The 17,135-nt window shown below is 45.1% G+C and overlaps 4 protein-coding genes and 1 long non-coding RNA gene across 6 annotated transcripts; 3 read left to right on the forward strand and 2 right to left on the reverse strand.

Moving 5' to 3' along the window:
• Window positions 1-2,676: 2,676 nt before the first annotated feature.
• LOC128302444 (cyclin-dependent kinases regulatory subunit) lies at window positions 2,677-4,015 on the reverse strand. Its single transcript, XM_053039269.1, has 2 exons — window positions 3,778-4,015; window positions 2,677-3,600 (listed from the first exon to the last, which is right to left on the reverse strand). Exons 1-2 carry the CDS (start codon window positions 3,834-3,836, stop codon window positions 3,429-3,431), a joined length of 231 nt encoding a protein of 76 aa, XP_052895229.1. The 5' UTR covers window positions 3,837-4,015; the 3' UTR covers window positions 2,677-3,428.
• Window positions 4,016-4,525: 510 nt separating this feature from the next.
• LOC128304887 (eukaryotic translation elongation factor 2) lies at window positions 4,526-9,492 on the forward strand. Of its 2 annotated transcripts, none has more exons than XM_053042130.1 (5): window positions 4,526-4,650; window positions 6,073-6,287; window positions 6,372-8,206; window positions 8,292-8,598; window positions 8,866-9,492. In XM_053042130.1, exons 1-5 carry the CDS (start codon window positions 4,648-4,650, stop codon window positions 9,038-9,040), a joined length of 2,535 nt encoding a protein of 844 aa, XP_052898090.1. In that variant the 5' UTR covers window positions 4,526-4,647; the 3' UTR covers window positions 9,041-9,492. The 2 variants fall into 2 exon arrangements, with proteins under 2 accessions (XP_052898090.1, XP_052898091.1); XM_053042131.1 differs by lacking the exon at window positions 4,526-4,650 and adding an exon at window positions 5,085-5,236.
• A 228-nt stretch (window positions 9,493-9,720) lies between these two features.
• On the forward strand, window positions 9,721-11,801 carry LOC128304889 (uncharacterized). The gene is made up of 7 exons (XR_008287439.1): window positions 9,721-9,943; window positions 10,100-10,155; window positions 10,368-10,435; window positions 10,635-10,712; window positions 10,908-10,960; window positions 11,343-11,400; window positions 11,665-11,801. It is a non-coding gene; the product is annotated as an uncharacterized LOC128304889 (long non-coding RNA).
• On the reverse strand, window positions 11,351-13,735 carry LOC128304888 (stomatin-like protein 2, mitochondrial). Its single transcript, XM_053042132.1, has 3 exons — window positions 13,605-13,735; window positions 13,435-13,539; window positions 11,351-13,360 (listed from the first exon to the last, which is right to left on the reverse strand). Exons 1-3 carry the CDS (start codon window positions 13,677-13,679, stop codon window positions 12,347-12,349), a joined length of 1,194 nt encoding a protein of 397 aa, XP_052898092.1. The 5' UTR covers window positions 13,680-13,735; the 3' UTR covers window positions 11,351-12,346.
• Window positions 13,736-14,102: 367 nt separating this feature from the next.
• Window positions 14,103-16,943, forward strand: LOC128300985 (pre-rRNA-processing protein TSR1 homolog). Its single transcript, XM_053037265.1, has 4 exons — window positions 14,103-14,311; window positions 14,380-14,650; window positions 14,717-15,468; window positions 15,536-16,943. Exons 1-4 carry the CDS (start codon window positions 14,206-14,208, stop codon window positions 16,873-16,875), a joined length of 2,469 nt encoding a protein of 822 aa, XP_052893225.1. The 5' UTR covers window positions 14,103-14,205; the 3' UTR covers window positions 16,876-16,943.
• The last annotated feature ends 192 nt before the right edge of the window (window positions 16,944-17,135 follow it).

A 17,135-nucleotide genomic window follows, 5' to 3' on the forward strand; every position in this document is an offset into this window, starting at 1 on the left:
GGAAGTGATCACAAAAAAAGGGTTACCATAAGAGGTTTAAATACCTTCTAAGGGGTTTTGTCGCCTTTTCGTCGTGTCACATCCGCTTCCCATGCCTTTTCGTTATTGGGGAGGAAAGTATTTAAAAAAAAACCCTATTTTTTGTCTGAACGTTTGAGGCTCTGCAATGTGTGGCACCTTGGAGAAATGATTACAAATGTCCTATCTTTCAACGACCCTTGCGTTGCAATGAAAAAGCACAGCATCCATCCACCATCGGTCCGCGTTGCGCGGTGTGGTGTGGAAAATGCCAACCCCGTGGAGAATACGTTCTTTCCATTTTTCTTGCTTTCAAATTCATATCCCCGTGAATTGGATCTATCCGGTGGGAGTGCGCATTTTGATGGGGCTCAATTGGGCCCCTTCATCGCTTCATTGAATTGAACCGTAGAACAAAGTGTTGCGCGTAAAACGGCTCAATCAGATGATATTTCATCCAACCTGCGTGTATTTTCCTGCGCGCTGGCTAGTAAGGGCCCATGTTCATGATGCGTTCTCGCGGGTGTGCTACCGAATCCGAAGCGTTCCGGTTCGCAAGCTGGCCTCTTATATAGGAAAGCACATTTATTTTTTACGGCAACCCCTTACTGTGTGAAACGGCCATAAATCTACCAACGGCAGCGGACCATTTACAAATGATGTCAAATCATAATGAAATAATGGCATAAAGCGTACACACCCGAGCATCATATGCTGATCATGTCCACCCAATGGGCAGTGTGAAATTGAAGCGCCAGAAATTTAACTCCTATACTACCTTTTCACACTCCCGTGCGTTGTGTTTTATCGTGCAGGGCGTATCGATTGCGTATCAAATAAAAAAAGCAGTTCTTTTTTGCTTACGCAGCAGAAATTATCATGTTTACGGGGCCGTGCGAGTAACGGTAAAAAAGTACAGTGCGCCGATAAAAAACAATTACTTCGAGAGTTGATTTCCGCTGATTATGCTTTTTTGCTGCGTTTGAAATGGGTTTATGTGGGTTTTACCGTACATGACCATTTTGTCACTCTCGGCCATATCGGAGCGGTAGGGGAGGGAGGGCAATAGGGAGGAAGAGATCAGTTACTATCCGACACCACATACACAAACAGCATGGGCACACGTTAGGTCAGAGTTGGATTCTAATTGGATCCGACACTTGAAATCACATTCACTTCCGAAAAGGCTTGTGAACTGGTGCGGGATTTGTTCGTTCCCTCATATCTTGGTTGATGTATTGAGTGCAACACATGTCTTAATTTAAATATTGTCATACACTGAGTGAATTCTGTTATGGACTTTAGCATTCCAAGCACACCACAGTGTACAACAATCGATACGGATGTCCACGAAGCATATGTTTATGAATTCACGTAGCATAACGTTAATACAATACTATCACGGTTTGTGGTCCGTAGAACTACTGCTATTGTTGTGGAGTTCATAACCATTCTTCGCTCTTGGCTCCAAACACACATGATCATCACGAGCGCCAGAGCAGCAACGTTTAGCAATTGATTGCTGCAGATTCACATCCGCCCATTTAAATCAATTAATGTTTGATTGAAAGCGTCCACAATTCGATCACAGGAGCGTTATCGATTGCACGATCATCCATTGCATTGCCTTATTCTACCCATTACCATCAATTTTGAGTTTGCGATCATAATAACACTGATCGGTATCAGAAGTCCCGTGAACCGATACTAAATTAGGTGTGGTTTAATCAACGGTGGGATGAACTAGAAATGATTTACCTTGAGCTACTCGAACATAACTTAACCTCCATATATCGATCCACCAAACCTAGCCTTACTAATCACCCCCAACACTCCAAAATAAGCTGCTGTAAATAGACTAAATTACCGTGATTAACTGCTAGATTGTAATTTATTAAGTTGAAGGGCTCTCCAACACCCTTTTTGTTAAAAAACGATCTTTTTGAAAAAATAAACTAATTCTTCACCCACAACAAGGGTGTACCTTTTTCGGGGAATTCATTTTTCAACCTTTAAAATAGCTAAAACCATTCCCCTCAATTATCGCTCATCAAACCCAAGGTCTCCCCGGCCTCCTAACCTAACCGGGGTCAGCCGATGGTGCGTATCGCACCCATACGTATGATTCTTGGTTACGCACCGAGAAGATCTGTTCCGCCAGATCTACGGCAACGATCGGTAATAATTTCGAAACTAATTCTAACAATTAACATATGTATGGGCATGCATACATATTTAATGGATCTCAACCATTGCAGAATTGTCACGGAAACCGCGCGTACTGTTCCACCGTTGGGCGAGCGCTGGTGTCCAAATTGATGGAATGTGACACCCATTTCCCGGCAATTAGACGCTCGTACTATTCATTTAGAAGATGAATATCAATTTCACACATTTGTCAACTCATTGCGCAGCGTGATCCATATTTAGCTGGAAATAGAACCGGTTAAAGCGGAGGATAGCGTTAGTGGTTGGTGCTAAATAATAGTGTGGAAAATTGGAAAACGGATCCAACACTAGCTGAAGATGAGATCATCACCATGGTTACACCTACAGAAGGGCTTCGTCTAATGAATTTTAATTGACCGGTTACGGTGTTTCTTTCGCGAGAACATTACCATGCGAGGCACCGTTCTTTTTGTTTTGTTTTAAGCCATAAATATATTTGTACAATTTACCTTAAATGTAATTTCGTGGTTTTATAGAAAAAGGCACACATTTCGCTTTTTTGCAGACAGAACAAAATACATTCGTCAGGAAAAATCTGTACATTAAAGAACAAAAAAGAGAGGGAATACATTGGGGGAGGTATTACATCCAGTTTGCGAGAATTGTACGCCTTTTTCCTAGATCGCGATTTCCTGCTTCGTGAAGTATGTCTACCCTTCATTTAACATGCTCCTTTTATCGCACATGAACGTTTGCTACTGTTTGATGCTGTTGGTGAATTTACAGACTTCTTTTGTCCATCATGCCTGAGATGAATTAGCACGGTTAATTGATCACCAGCCGGTGTGATGTACAATGCACCCACAAATAAACCGGTACATGCCCGGTAGAATTTCTTCGATGACGTCTAACGAAACCACGGATTAAAAATCACCATTAACAAGTTGATGACGGAGAGGGAAATGAAATGTTTTAGCAATTTTACACAACAGACAGAATAGCAGAACGGGCGAACCACAACAAAACACAACAATGACGCTTGGGCTGGGTTGAGATGTGTACGTACGCGACGAGCTTATTTTACATCCGGGAAGACGACGCTACGTAGAACATTTCCAGAATCTTCACGGCGCGTAGGGGTCTCCGGGCTGTTCGGAGGATACGCACACACTCACGCAAATACATGCACTCACTGCACACATCGACATATCGTCCTGAAGAACGATCGCTGGAGCATCGATTTACGCCTTCGTGATGGGCCTTCGAAACAGTAGAATATGTGGTTCGGGCTGGTGAATCATGTAGTGTACCCAGCCGCGAGATTGCTGGACACCGATTGCTCGCCATTCGGACTCTGACATTAGGTGTGTTTTTGGAACCAATTTCGCTATGTCCTTAGGTAGCACTACGTGTCTGAAAGGAGAGAAAGCACGAGAAGACGTTAGCAGTAGCAAGCATCATGCCATCCCAAGGACGCCCGGTTTGACTAACGCCGGTACAGCACCTTCTAACGCTGCTGTACAGAGTTCATGTTCAAGGACGACGTAAACGCATCCCACTGTAGCAAGTAGCTTGCCACAACTTCCTTACCTGTACTCGTAGTCGTCGTCGTAATATTTATCCGAATAGTAAATATCTTTCACACTCATCTTTGTAGCTTCTTTTTGGTAGATACGCTTTTGCCACTAGTGGACCGCTTCAACTTCGCACGGAAATCGTAGAAGAAACACGAATTTTACACCAGGTATGCGTTGTAGGCTTCTTTGTTTGTTCGAGGACTCTTTGATGGAATGTTTCGGGAATTATCCTGTAGCGTTGTTTGGCGGTTGAATGCGCCTTTTTTGAACAGGATCCGTCAACTGACTTCAACTCAAAGCGACCTGTCGATGGTGGGAGCGCATTTACGATGCCCGGTCCAAGGATCGAACCGTTGCTAAATAAACTTTTAGAAATTACCGCGAAACAATAGGTACTTTTTATCCAGGTCCCAAAAACGAACAATATTGAAAATCTAATCGAATTATATTAGCACCAATGTAAATTATGTTCTAAAACTACATTTTAAGTGCGGCGAGACACGTGGGCAAATTATTGTTGGCTCTTTCGAACTTCCTTCCGTGATCTCTCCCGAAATTTTCTTACTCTTTTCCAGTCAAATGTTGAAGCTATAATAATTGAGCACCGTTTTAATTTTAAAAGGATCCTTTTACCATGAGCAATATGCTAAGTTTCCAAAACAATCGTTTTAAAATTATGCCGTTTTTGTAGGATAAAAATGTAAGTTTGTCAACGCGGATGACCGTTCGACACACCATGTGAGAGCTGTCATCCAATTTCGCAGGAAACAGAACCTTCGTAGATCCGGAAACTGACAACGTCGATCTCTTTCACTTCTGTGCACGCAGTCGGCGTGTTGTTGATTTTCGTGTCGTGTAAAGATCCCGGAGAAAATCCTGCAAGATGGTAAGTAACAGGTCCTAATTGTGCGTGAAACGCATCCTGACATTTACCGGATCCAGGATGAGATCGATTTTGGCGAAGTAGTGGATGAATTGCGTGGGAAATTGTGAGAAAGATTTTCCTCATTTGTACGTTGGCTCGGTGCCCGACCTACGGCCGATGACACCGCCGTTTCAAGATGTCGGATGATTGAGCTAGAGCAAGCCAACCGTATGGTTCGGTAGATGTGTGCTAGAGCATCATCTCTTTCTCTTTCCGGTTGTGAATGTTGGTTTTCCTTTAGGAAAAGACCTTTTTATGTGCCCGATTTTGCTGAGGGAAGTACGAGTACCTGAACCTTAGCGCTCTGGCTGCTACCTTTAGGGTTCATCTCGCGCTGTATTCATATCCCTCGTGCGTTCTGCGGACGAACAACAGTGTTGAACGGTCGGCAACGCGCATAGTTTTGGCCGAAGTGTGGAAAGCACATTTTGTGAATTTTTGGAACCGTTTTCGTGTTATTGTGTAGGAAAAAGTGCAGCGTCGACGGTATCACTTTCACATTGTTCAGGCAGTTTAACAGCGTGCAAAGGATAATCGCCCCAAAATGGTAGGTTCTCGAGTGGCTTACATCGCAAATTACATGATTACATGTGTTTTTTTTACACTCACTCCCCCGGCCTGCCATGATGACGTGCAGTGCAGAGTAGAGAGAATGTAAAAATTGCAACTGCACCAGTCCCAGCAGACTCGTTAATGGTGGTGAGAGATAGCTGGGCCCGGGAGCATAGGGCATGGTCAGCATCGGCAGGTTTACAGCTGATTGTGAAATAGTTCTCGCTTCGATCAAAGATGGTTCCACCTCCATCGCATGAGATAACGCGAGGAATTAACGTGACGATGGCGGACGGTGTATGGGAGAGTACGTGACGTGTACAAGCCAACGTTACGCTATACGATGCAGCACATGCATTCAGCTGCGCTTTTCGTCCTTTTAGTCACACAACTGCGTCACTATCCGGGAAGCAGAAAACAATGGTGCCCATTATGAATGAATGGTGGTTGGTTGACTGTGTGTAAGATGGTTGAGAATTGATTTTTTTGTTTTAACCACCTACGCGCGGTGACCTACACCACCGTGTAATGTGTTGTAACGCTTTTCCAACATGACGCAGTAAGTGCTCTTTTTGTTTATACAAACGTGATCAACGTTCTTCTTCGGCACAACAACGTCAGGAAGTCTAGGGCTGCCATTTATGGCGCTCTATGATTTTATTTATCCGCAGCCGGATAGTCAGTCCTTGGTACTGACCGGTTGGAGATGGGACTTTTGACTGGTTCCGTCGTGTAAAGACCGGTATCGCTATCGATCAATACACCCAGCCCCCACCAATCATAGTTCTCACTAAACAATTGTAATATGTTTTTCTTTTTCTTTGTGCATAGGTTAACTTTACCGTTGACGAAATCCGTGCCATGATGGACAAGAAGCGGAATATCCGCAACATGTCCGTCATTGCCCACGTCGATCACGGCAAGTCCACCCTGACCGACTCGCTGGTGTCGAAAGCCGGTATTATTGCCGGTGCTAAGGCAGGTGAAACCCGTTTCACCGATACCCGCAAGGATGAGCAGGAACGTTGTATTACCATCAAGTCGACGTAAGTATACTCCGCTGTCGAAAAGATGTATTTCCTTAAGCTTGGGAACATTCCGCCTAAATAAATGGTTCATCTGCTCGGTAGCGCCATCTCCATGTACTTCGAACTGGATGAGAAGGATCTGGTGTTCATCACCAATCCGGATCAGCGCGACAAGGAATGCAAGGGTTTCTTGATCAATCTGATCGACTCACCCGGACACGTCGATTTCTCATCGGAAGTGACGGCTGCGCTGCGTGTGACGGACGGTGCGCTGGTGGTGGTGGACTGTGTGTCCGGTGTGTGCGTCCAGACGGAGACGGTGCTGCGTCAGGCTATTGCCGAGCGTATCAAGCCGGTACTGTTCATGAACAAGATGGACCGTGCACTGTTGGAGCTGCAGCTCGACCCCGAGGATCTGTACCAGACCTTCCAGCGTATCGTGGAGAACGTGAACGTCATCATCGCCACGTACAACGATGACGGTGGTCCGATGGGTGAAGTGCGCATTGATCCGTCCCGTGGTTCGGTCGGTTTCGGTTCGGGACTGCACGGTTGGGCGTTCACGCTCAAGCAGTTCGCCGAGATGTACTCGGCCATGTTCAAGATCGACGTAGTGAAGCTGATGAACCGTCTGTGGGGTGAAAACTTCTTCAACTCGAAGACGAAGAAGTGGGCCAAGGTTAAGGACGAGGACAACAAGCGCTCGTTCGTGATGTACATCCTCGATCCGATCTACAAGGTGTTCGATGCTATCATGAACTACAAGACCGACGAGATCCCGAAGCTGCTGGAGAAGCTGAAGGTGACGCTCAAGCACGAGGACAAGGACAAGGACGGTAAGAACCTGCTGAAGGTAGTGATGCGCACTTGGCTGCCGGCCGGAGAAGCTCTACTTCAGATGATTGCCATCCATTTGCCGTCGCCGGTCGTCGCCCAGAAGTACCGTATGGAGATGTTGTACGAGGGTCCGCACGACGATGAAGCTGCCATAGCCGTGAAGACCTGCGACCCAGAGGGTCCGCTGATGATGTACGTGTCGAAGATGGTACCGACCTCGGATAAGGGTCGTTTCTACGCTTTCGGCCGTGTGTTCTCCGGCAAGGTCGCCACTGGTCAGAAGTGCCGCATCATGGGCCCGAACTTTACCCCGGGCAAGAAGGAGGATCTGTACGAGAAGGCCATTCAGCGTACGATTCTGATGATGGGCCGTTACGTCGAGGCCATCGAAGATGTGCCGTGCGGTAACATTTGCGGTCTGGTCGGTGTCGATCAGTTCCTGGTGAAGACTGGTACGATTTCGACGTTCAAGGATGCGCACAACATGAAGGTGATGAAGTTCTCTGTGTCGCCGGTCGTGCGTGTTGCTGTCGAGCCGAAGAACCCGGCCGATCTGCCCAAGCTGGTTGAGGGTCTGAAGCGTTTGGCCAAATCCGATCCTATGGTGCAGTGTATCATTGAGGAGTCGGGTGAGCACATCATTGCTGGTGCCGGTGAGTTGCATCTGGAAATCTGTCTGAAGGATCTGGAGGAAGATCACGCTTGCATTCCGCTGAAGAAGTCGGACCCGGTCGTGTCGTACCGTGAGACGGTTTCGGATGAGTCGGATCAGATGTGTCTGTCCAAGTCGCCGAACAAGCACAACCGTCTGTTCATGAAGGCCGTCCCGATGCCGGACGGTCTGCCCGATGACATCGACAATGGTGACGTGAACGCTCGTGATGAATTCAAGCAGCGTGCCCGTTTGCTGGCCGAGAAGTACGACTATGACGTGACGGAGGCCCGTAAGATCTGGTGCTTCGGTCCGGACGGTACTGGCCCGAACATCGTCGTCGATTGCACGAAGGGTGTGCAATATCTGAACGAAATCAAGGATTCCGTGGTCGCTGGTTTCCAGTGGGCGTCGAAGGAAGGTGTCCTTGCTGAGGAGAACATGCGAGGTAAGAAAATGTCTAGTGTCATCTATCTTTTTCAAGTCGATATATGATTGATTATTTGTTTTGTTGGTTTGTTCATTCGTGATAGGCGTGCGTTTCAACATCTACGATGTGGCACTACACGCTGACGCTATCCATCGTGGAGGTGGTCAGATCATTCCCACCGCTCGTCGTGTCCTGTACGCTTCGTACATCACGGCTGCGCCCCGCATCATGGAGCCGGTCTACCTGTGCGAGATCCAGTGTCCGGAATCTGCCGTCGGTGGTATCTACGGTGTGTTGAACAGACGTCGTGGTCACGTGTTCGAGGACTCGCAAGTTGCCGGCACCCCCATGTTCGTCGTCAAGGCATATCTGCCCGTCAACGAGTCGTTCGGTTTCACCGCCGATCTGAGGTAAGTCTCTTTTCAGATACAATGCGGTTGATATATGCACGATCCACTTCGCCTTTCAATTTGATTGTGCCGACTTTATCCCAACGTGCAATCTACGGTGGATCGTGCAAGAAAAATGAACACTGTTCAGTTGCCATTAAACATTGTAGTATCTGATCACACTGGAACTGCAATACCTGTCGTGCAATACAGAGACCTCCCTCAACATCTAACGCACGGTTTTGAAATGTTACCATTCTTCGATTGTGTTCGTTTCCATTTTTCCAGATCCAACACCGGTGGACAGGCATTCCCGCAGTGCGTGTTCGATCACTGGCAGATCTTCCCAGGTGACCCAACCGATGCCTCCACTAAACCCTTCCAGATCGTCCAGGATATCCGTAAGCGTAAGGGTCTGAAGGAAGGTCTACCAGATCTAGCGCAGTACTTGGACAAACTGTAAACGCTTTAACAGAGGCGGCAGCAGCAGCAGCAACACCCCACACATATATTATTTACCAAGTACATTATAAAATCGATACTACAACTGTGCAGCAAAACAGCAGCAGCACTCAACAACGCAACAACACCAGCGGGATAAATTTATTTACACAAAATGCAACTCACGCGCTCAGTACGGGCCCGGGCATGACGATTGGATTCTTTTTTTATTAGACGGAAGAGATTACAGACCTACATTTGAGGAACGGAACGCTGACACATCCTCCATCCGGCGACGAAATTGTGTTGATTTAACGATAATAAGGATGACGATATAGGAGAAAATGATGCGGTTACAGTAGATTTCTTCTTCTGGAGATGATGGCTAAGTTGGAAACACATTATAAACAGCAAATAGAGAAGAATTCGACGCCGCTATGTTACGGACGGCGGGACTAACGTCGCATAAAACAATTGCTTGCTTTTTTACCTAATTTATATTACGATTGTCGTCAAGGAATAATACGGGCGAACCACATACACACACAACAACGAGGAAATCGTTGAGGTTTGCTTGTGTTGTGTTTATATCCCAGTTTTATGCTCTTTTCATATTTTCGTTTTCTATCAATAATGAACAAAATCGGAAGAGAACAACACTGAGATATGTGTCCTTCTTTTCCACCACTGCTTTTGGTTGTGGATGTTGTTTAAAGAGAGAAATAGTGGACATCGATGGTTTTTGATGGTTGGGAAGGAAAATTCATTTCGTTTACAGATAGCAACTGTATAGCTGACTCTTAGGAAGACCCTCTTGTATGATGAATGATGGATTTATTATGGATACGCCCAGCCATCAATCAAACAAGGCGCAATCTGAAGTAAGAGAACGCGTCAACGGGAGAATCGCAAACAAAACTGATTGGTAAGTTTTTATTTAATAGTGTGGACATAAGTTGTATTATACCAGATACATGAATGCCTTTTACCGGGTGTTTGCTGCAATACCATACGTACAACACAAAATGTTAATTAAATTATTCCAAACAATATTATTTGACGAATTTGTTTCATTTTGCAGGAATCTTTCCGTTGATGCGAAGACTAAAATGCAGCTTTCTTTTCAGCGATCATAAGGTAATTATATTTATTTTAAACGTAATACTAGTTAGGGAAGTGACTCACAATTTGAATGATGAAAAAATGGTAATGATTCGATGATTGTAAAAACAATAGTCAAGTTCAACAGGACTGATAATAACGGAAAACATATAAAATATCAATTTCTCTTGCATTTCATAGACGTGATCAGTAAATCTAATTGTGTTTTTCTATTCTTCCGTTTACAGATCAGCTGGAACTCCCTATCACCACGAGCAAACATGTAAACAGTCACCAAAAATGCATTGAATATATGGTAAGCATGCACAACAGTGAAGTAGTGTATAAGACTCCAAATTAAAATGATGATAAAATTTAAAATGATTAGATGATTATACCAACATCAAGCTCAACAGGACTGATTATAACGACCAAAATATTAAAAATCAATTCCTCTTGCGTTTAATGAACGAGATCAGCAAATCTAATTGTGTTTTCTATTTTTCCGTTTACAGACCTTCTTAAAAAGAAATCAGATTTCTTATCAACACAGGTGAATTGCGAAACTGAAGTCAAATTTCATTTCATATATGGTAAGCATCAACAACAGCACAGTAGTAGTATTTAAGTTTTCAGATTAAAATGATGATAAAATTTTAGATGATTAGATGATTGTAACAACATTTTTCAAGCTCAACAGGACTGATTGCTATAAAGCACTTACGTCTGAATTTCGCAATTCCATATCAAGCATATCTAACTTGCCCTTGTTCTGGTTATATTTTCAGGAAAAGAAATCGCTCTTTGGAATTGGATCATCGTTGTTTTTTCTTTTTTAAAGGTATGTTTTCCTTTCAAATGGTTGAATTTCATCATAACCATATTCTTTCTCGTGATGATTATTCACGGACCTGTACGCATTCATTCGGTGATCGATACGTGATATCTGACAAATTTATATTTTATTACTTCAATAGGTCTTTAACTAAATACATTGAGCTATAGTATTAATTCCTGGAGTATGCACTGAAGGCACATTCCATTGTTCACATTCGTTTGATCTTCAGAATAACATAAGTAAATAAAAAATTAATAACGAATGAAGTTAAAGACCCAATTGAAATTCTTATTAAAAAGAATCTAATCTAATTAATTATACGTCAGTCATATTATTGCACAATTTTTTATTAATGTTGCGTTTTTTGGAACGATTTACTTTTCAGATCCTCCTGTCATGAATGGGGCTCATCCCTCATCTTGGGAATAAAGCAACTGTTTTAGGTAAGATTATGTTTGCTTTGTACTGTTAAAGAATGGGACGCACCAGAGTTTGAGTATCATGTGTGTTTTTTTGCTATTAAATGATGATTATATATCACGGACCTGTACGCATCATTTCAGTGACCGATACGTGAAAGCTGATCGAATTAATATTTAATTTACCGTCTCTGGTGTTGAAGATTCAACATAAAATCTCAAATAATACTTTTTACCGAATTGGTTTCGCACTCCATCTGACATGTTTCATTTTTATATGCATTTCAGGTGCCGAAGGGAGACGAGAAATGGTGAAAAGTAGGATACCTAATGGGGAATGATTTCACCATATATCACAGTGTTGTATAATACTTTGATGACAGTGTTTATTTACACTTGAATAAATATTTTTTTTTTACCAGTAACTCTCGCCTGAACCGTTTTTTAAATCTTTTTCATCATGTTGAGAACATTGTTTAGTGGTCTTCTATATCTGTTGCTAGTTTTAGGTAGATAGGCTTTTGTGGATGATATTGATCTATAAGATAAGATTACATATTGCCATCCAAAGAGGGTGTACAAGTTCAAAGATGAAGATAGCCTCAACTTAAGCAAGTATTGAGCGTTTTTTCCAAACATCCCAAAATGTTTTCCAATTAGCAAATAATATCCTCTAGGTTGCATTATCGAACTGACACTCGTAATACAATTATTCCGATTCGGTTGTGTTGATTACGCGACCAAGCAATTTATTTACAGTAATCGTGCTTCACTGGGTTTAGACCTATTATTTTCTCGCCCTTCATAAATACCGCAATTGTAGTAGAATGCGCCCAATGAATATAGATACCTAGTTTATCCTATTTCCTGTCCAACTAAGTAAGCAAGTGTGCCGTTGCATTGTGTTACTGCGCCGAAAAGACTTTCAATAATGATGCAATACGCTTCAACGATTGTAACGATTTTTGTTTTATTTCGATGAAGAACCCCCCATGCTGTTGTCCCCCTGATGATGGCTGTCCAGTGGTGGCAGTGTGGCATCGAGTTTCGAACTAGTTTCATTAAGCGTGCCCAGCACGTTCTGTGCATCGTCCACACTCCGACGTTGTTGATCTCCGCTCGTCGAAGAAGCGGATGCTCGAGAAATAGCTGAGGTATTGGAGAGATTGTTATAGATCTGCATTGCTTGCGCCACCATCGAGGTCACATCGGATGCGGTCGACGGAACGATGAGGGTATTGTTTTGCTTGGCCAATTTCTCAAAAGCCACCACGTACTTCTCGGCCACACTAAGCGAAGCCGCACTTCGACCATGTTCGCTCGAAAGAGATTGAGCAACAATTTTTAGACTTTTTGCGCGGGCATCGGCCAATGCCATGATGGCAGCGGCTTCACCATTTGCCCGATTGATTTCTTCCTGCTTTTGGGCTTCGGATGCTAGGATACGGGACTGTCGTTTACCCTCCGCTACGTTAATATCCGCCGCCCGAACACCTTCCGACTCGAGAATGGCAGCCCGTTTCCGTCGTTCCGCTTCGACCTGCATCTGCATCGCTTCGTGAACTCGGCTCGGTAACTTAATGTCACGGATTTCGTATCGCAAACAAGAGATACCCCATGCTTCACTTGCCTTATTGATCGATTCCACGATGCTAATGTTAAGCGATTCTCGCTCCCGGAACACTTTATCCAGTGACATCTTACCCAGCTCGGATCGCATCGTTGTTTGAGCGAGCTGAGTAATAGCGAACTCTGGATCTTCCACACCGTACGATGCGAGATATGGATCGAGAATGCGTAGATACAGTACACCGTCGATACTGAGCGTTACGTTATCGGAAGTGATGGCCGATTGTTTCGGCACGTCTATCGCTATTTCCTTCAGACTTTGTACATATTTTACGCGGTCCACGACGGGCAGTAGTACGTTAAGGCCTGGTTCAAGGATGCGATGAAATTTGCCCATCCGCTCAACGATCCATGCCTTAAAAAAGTTATAAAACACCAGTGTCAGCGTAAGAACAGATCCAAATCCTTTTCGCAAGGGTGAGTTCTTACCTCTTGCTGTGGCACAAACATTACCACCGTGTTGATCGGTGTCGATCGGTAGCGGACCTGTGTTGTTTGCAATGCTGCTAGGCTGGGAGGTGATTGCAACAGCGCCTAGAATAAGATTACATGACTTCAGAATGCTTTCATTCAACAGTCGACGAGTTCGGTATACTTACTCCACTACTGTTGAACGTAGCTGCTGCAATACCACGTAAGGGCAATCGACTGATAAACGCACTGGAACGTATCATTTTATGGGCCGTTTTTCGCGGATGATTTAAGCGGCTTACGGAATTGGGAGAGATCGGGCCTTTCTTCAATTTTGATTATCAATCGTCGGCAATAATATGACGGTGGGATGACATTTGAAAGCTCCACGATCTGTCAAGAAAGAGAGGTAACTTAGCACGTGCAGAATTACCTCAAGGGTTAAGTGGATTTTGATGCAATAACCGAATATATAGTTCCCCACAGCGATCTATTGTTTCTTAAACATCAATTTGATCAATTTTTGTACCTAAGTTTCATCTGAAGTCGGATAGGATGAACAGTAGTTCAAAGTGATTTAATTCCGTGGGGAATGTTTTTTGGCCACCATGAACAGAGTTGCTTTTACACCGTGCTTTTGACAGCAGCAGGCAATTGCAATCACAACAAAAACTCCTAACCACACTCTTCTGGTTGATTTTCGCTCCAGTCGAAAACATGTGCCACCGTGTGTAGTGCCGGAATTTGGTAGAAAAGTGTACATTTTTGCGTCGTAAATATTCGAAAACGATGGCAATTGAAACGATTCATCGTCCCGGTGCGTTAAAGCAGACCAACAAATCCCACAAACATGGGAAGCACACTTCCAAGCGCGAGTTGGAACGCTTGGCGAAAGGTAGGACAGTAATTGGTTAAATCTCCAATCCAAAATGGATCATAATTGTGTATTGCTCATCTTGGCAGGTAAAGTAAACCTTAAGACACTCACCCGACGGCCGAATCGTCAGCAATCGCGCGATGAACGTCGTCAGCAGGCGGTTCAACTTCGGAAAAATAAGCGCCAGGAAGCGATTGCACTGAAGCGAGCCATTGGCGGTGCGTTGACGGCTCCGTTCCTGACGTGCGTGCTGCCCCTGAACGTAATGATTGATCCTAACTCGGCGCTGGCCTTTATCCAGGGCTGTGATCCGGAGGCTACCGTGACGAAGGTGTCCGAACGTATCCGTTACATGAAGTATGTCCATTGCGGTGGCGAGAAGTGTTGACCCAATTTAATGGTTGTGCTTTTACTTGTTTCCAGTGTACCACGCTTTCGTCAACGGTTTTCGTTCGTCGTCCCTGAGGTCGGTCATGGGCGCGAGCTGAATGTGCTGGATACGCTGAAAGTGTGCGATTCCGTCGTTCTGCTGCTCACAGCCGCTGCAGGCGATTCGGATGAGATGATCGATAAGTTTGGTGCAAAAGTGTTAAACATGGCGCTAACGCAAGGACTCCCGACGCCGATGGTGTGCCTGATGGATTTGCAATCGATAAACCCGAAAAAGCGCACCCAAACCAAGGCAAACATACAGAAGGTGGTTTCCAGCATTCTTCCGGACGAAAAGTTGATGGAGCTGGAAAAGTTAACCGACGGATTGAATCTGTTGCGTCGTATCGGTGGGCAGAAGCGTAGGGTGATGCATAATCGCTCGAATCGTCCTCATATGCTAGGTGAGAAGGTTGAGTATGTCGCGAATGTTCCGGAAGCTGGACAAGATCGACCGATGGGAACGTTGAAAGTGACCGGATTTCTACGAGGAGTTCCGCTATCCGTGAACCAGCTGGTACACATACCCGGGTTGGGTGATTTCCAACTGCAACAAATCACTTCACCAACCGATCCGTACCGGATGCGCAAGCTGGAAGATGGAGAAATGTCTAGTGCGGAAGAAAGAGCGCCGATTGTGGCCGACACGCAACTGCAGACTACTTTGCAGCGGGAAAACATACCCAATGAGATGGACGCTGAACAAACCTGGCCGACGGAGGAGGAAATAGCAGCGTCTCGTGATGGTAAGTGAATTATTTTTCTATTCATTCCTCATACGAGAGATGTTATTGTATGTCATTTTATATTTAGAAAACAAAAAGAAGATCATCAAGCGTGTCCCGAAAGGTATGAGCGACTATCAAGCATCGTGGATTCCGGATATCGTCGAAGAGGATGAAGACGACGACGATGAAGATGATGATGAGGATGATGACGATGAAGAGCACATGTCCTGTGAATCGGACACGGAAAGTAAGGTAGGCGATCGTGATTCCGAGGATGACAGTAATCAGTTCGATCAGATAAGCGTTTCGGACGACGGTCCGGTCAGTGCAGACCGGTACGATAAGGAGATAGATATGGAGGAAGAACGTGCCACGCTGGCCATGATACAAGCGGCAAAAGTGGATGAAATATTTCCCGATGAAATCGACACACCCGCGGACAAACCGGCACGAGAACGGTTCATGAAGTACCGTGGTCTGGAATCATTCCGTTCTTCCCCGTGGAATGTAAAGGAGAATCTTCCATTCGATTACGCGCGGGTGTATCAGTTCAAGAACTTCGACCACACCAAGCGTCGCATTGTACGGGAGGCTCAACAAAAAGAAGGTGACGATGTGGCCATGCCCGGTTGGTACGTTCAGTTGCACGTGCAAAATGTTCCGCAGGAAGCGTGGAGCGCATACCTGTCCACCGGAAATGGTGAACGGTTGATCGTTTACGGTATGTTGTCCTATGAGCACCAGATGTCCGTGATGAACGTGTGCTTGAAGCGAACGCAAAACTCAACCATCCCGATAAAATCGAAGGAACGCCTGATTGTCCAGTGTGGCTACAGACGGTTCATCGTGAATCCCATTTACAGCCAGCATACGAACGGCGATAAGCACAAGTATGAGCGGTACTTCCGCACCGGCATGACGGTCGTTGCCACGTTCTTCGCGCCGATTCAATTCCCGCCTTCGCCGATTCTTTGCTTCCGGGAAAATCCCGACACATCGCTATCGATGGTAGCATCTGGCAGTCTGCTGTCGTGCAATCCGGACCGTGTCGTACTGAAGCGCGTGGTGCTTAGCGGTCATCCGTTCAAGATCAATCGCGAATCGGCAACCATTCGGTTCATGTTCTTTAATCCCGAGGATATTGCGTACTTTAAGCCGTGTAAGCTCCGCACCAAGCTGGGCCGCGTCGGACACATTAAGGAGTCGCTGGGTACGCACGGCCACATGAAGTGTGTGTTCGATAGTCAGCTGAAATCGCACGACACCGTACTGCTGTACCTGTACAAGCGCGTGTTCCCGAAGTGGACGTACGAGGATTGCATCGTATCCTGCCGACCGGATGGTGACCGGGAATCGGCGTGCAGCACATCGAAAAGCGAACGTTCCGTAACGTTCAAGGCAAAGGTCGAAATGATGCAGGAGTGATGATGAGCTGCTGCCGTGTTGGCGATGGTATAATCTATTTGTGGCTTCTCAAAATATACAGCAGATGATCTTATTAAATGGATTGAGAATAGGCGCACGATATATATCACACTCGAGCCATCTGGAAAGTCGATACGACACTCATCTATTCATCTATTCAATCAACCCATCTATATGGCCGTTAAATCAGGAAGTTAGTATCCATGCAAGGAGCAGTTGTATTCTGGTAAGTCTTTTGAACATATATTATTGATTGCTGC

The sequence above is a fragment of the Anopheles moucheti genome, chromosome 3 (genome assembly GCF_943734755.1).
Source record: "Anopheles moucheti chromosome 3, idAnoMoucSN_F20_07, whole genome shotgun sequence".
Classification (NCBI taxonomy): Eukaryota; Metazoa; Arthropoda; class Insecta; order Diptera; family Culicidae; genus Anopheles; species Anopheles moucheti.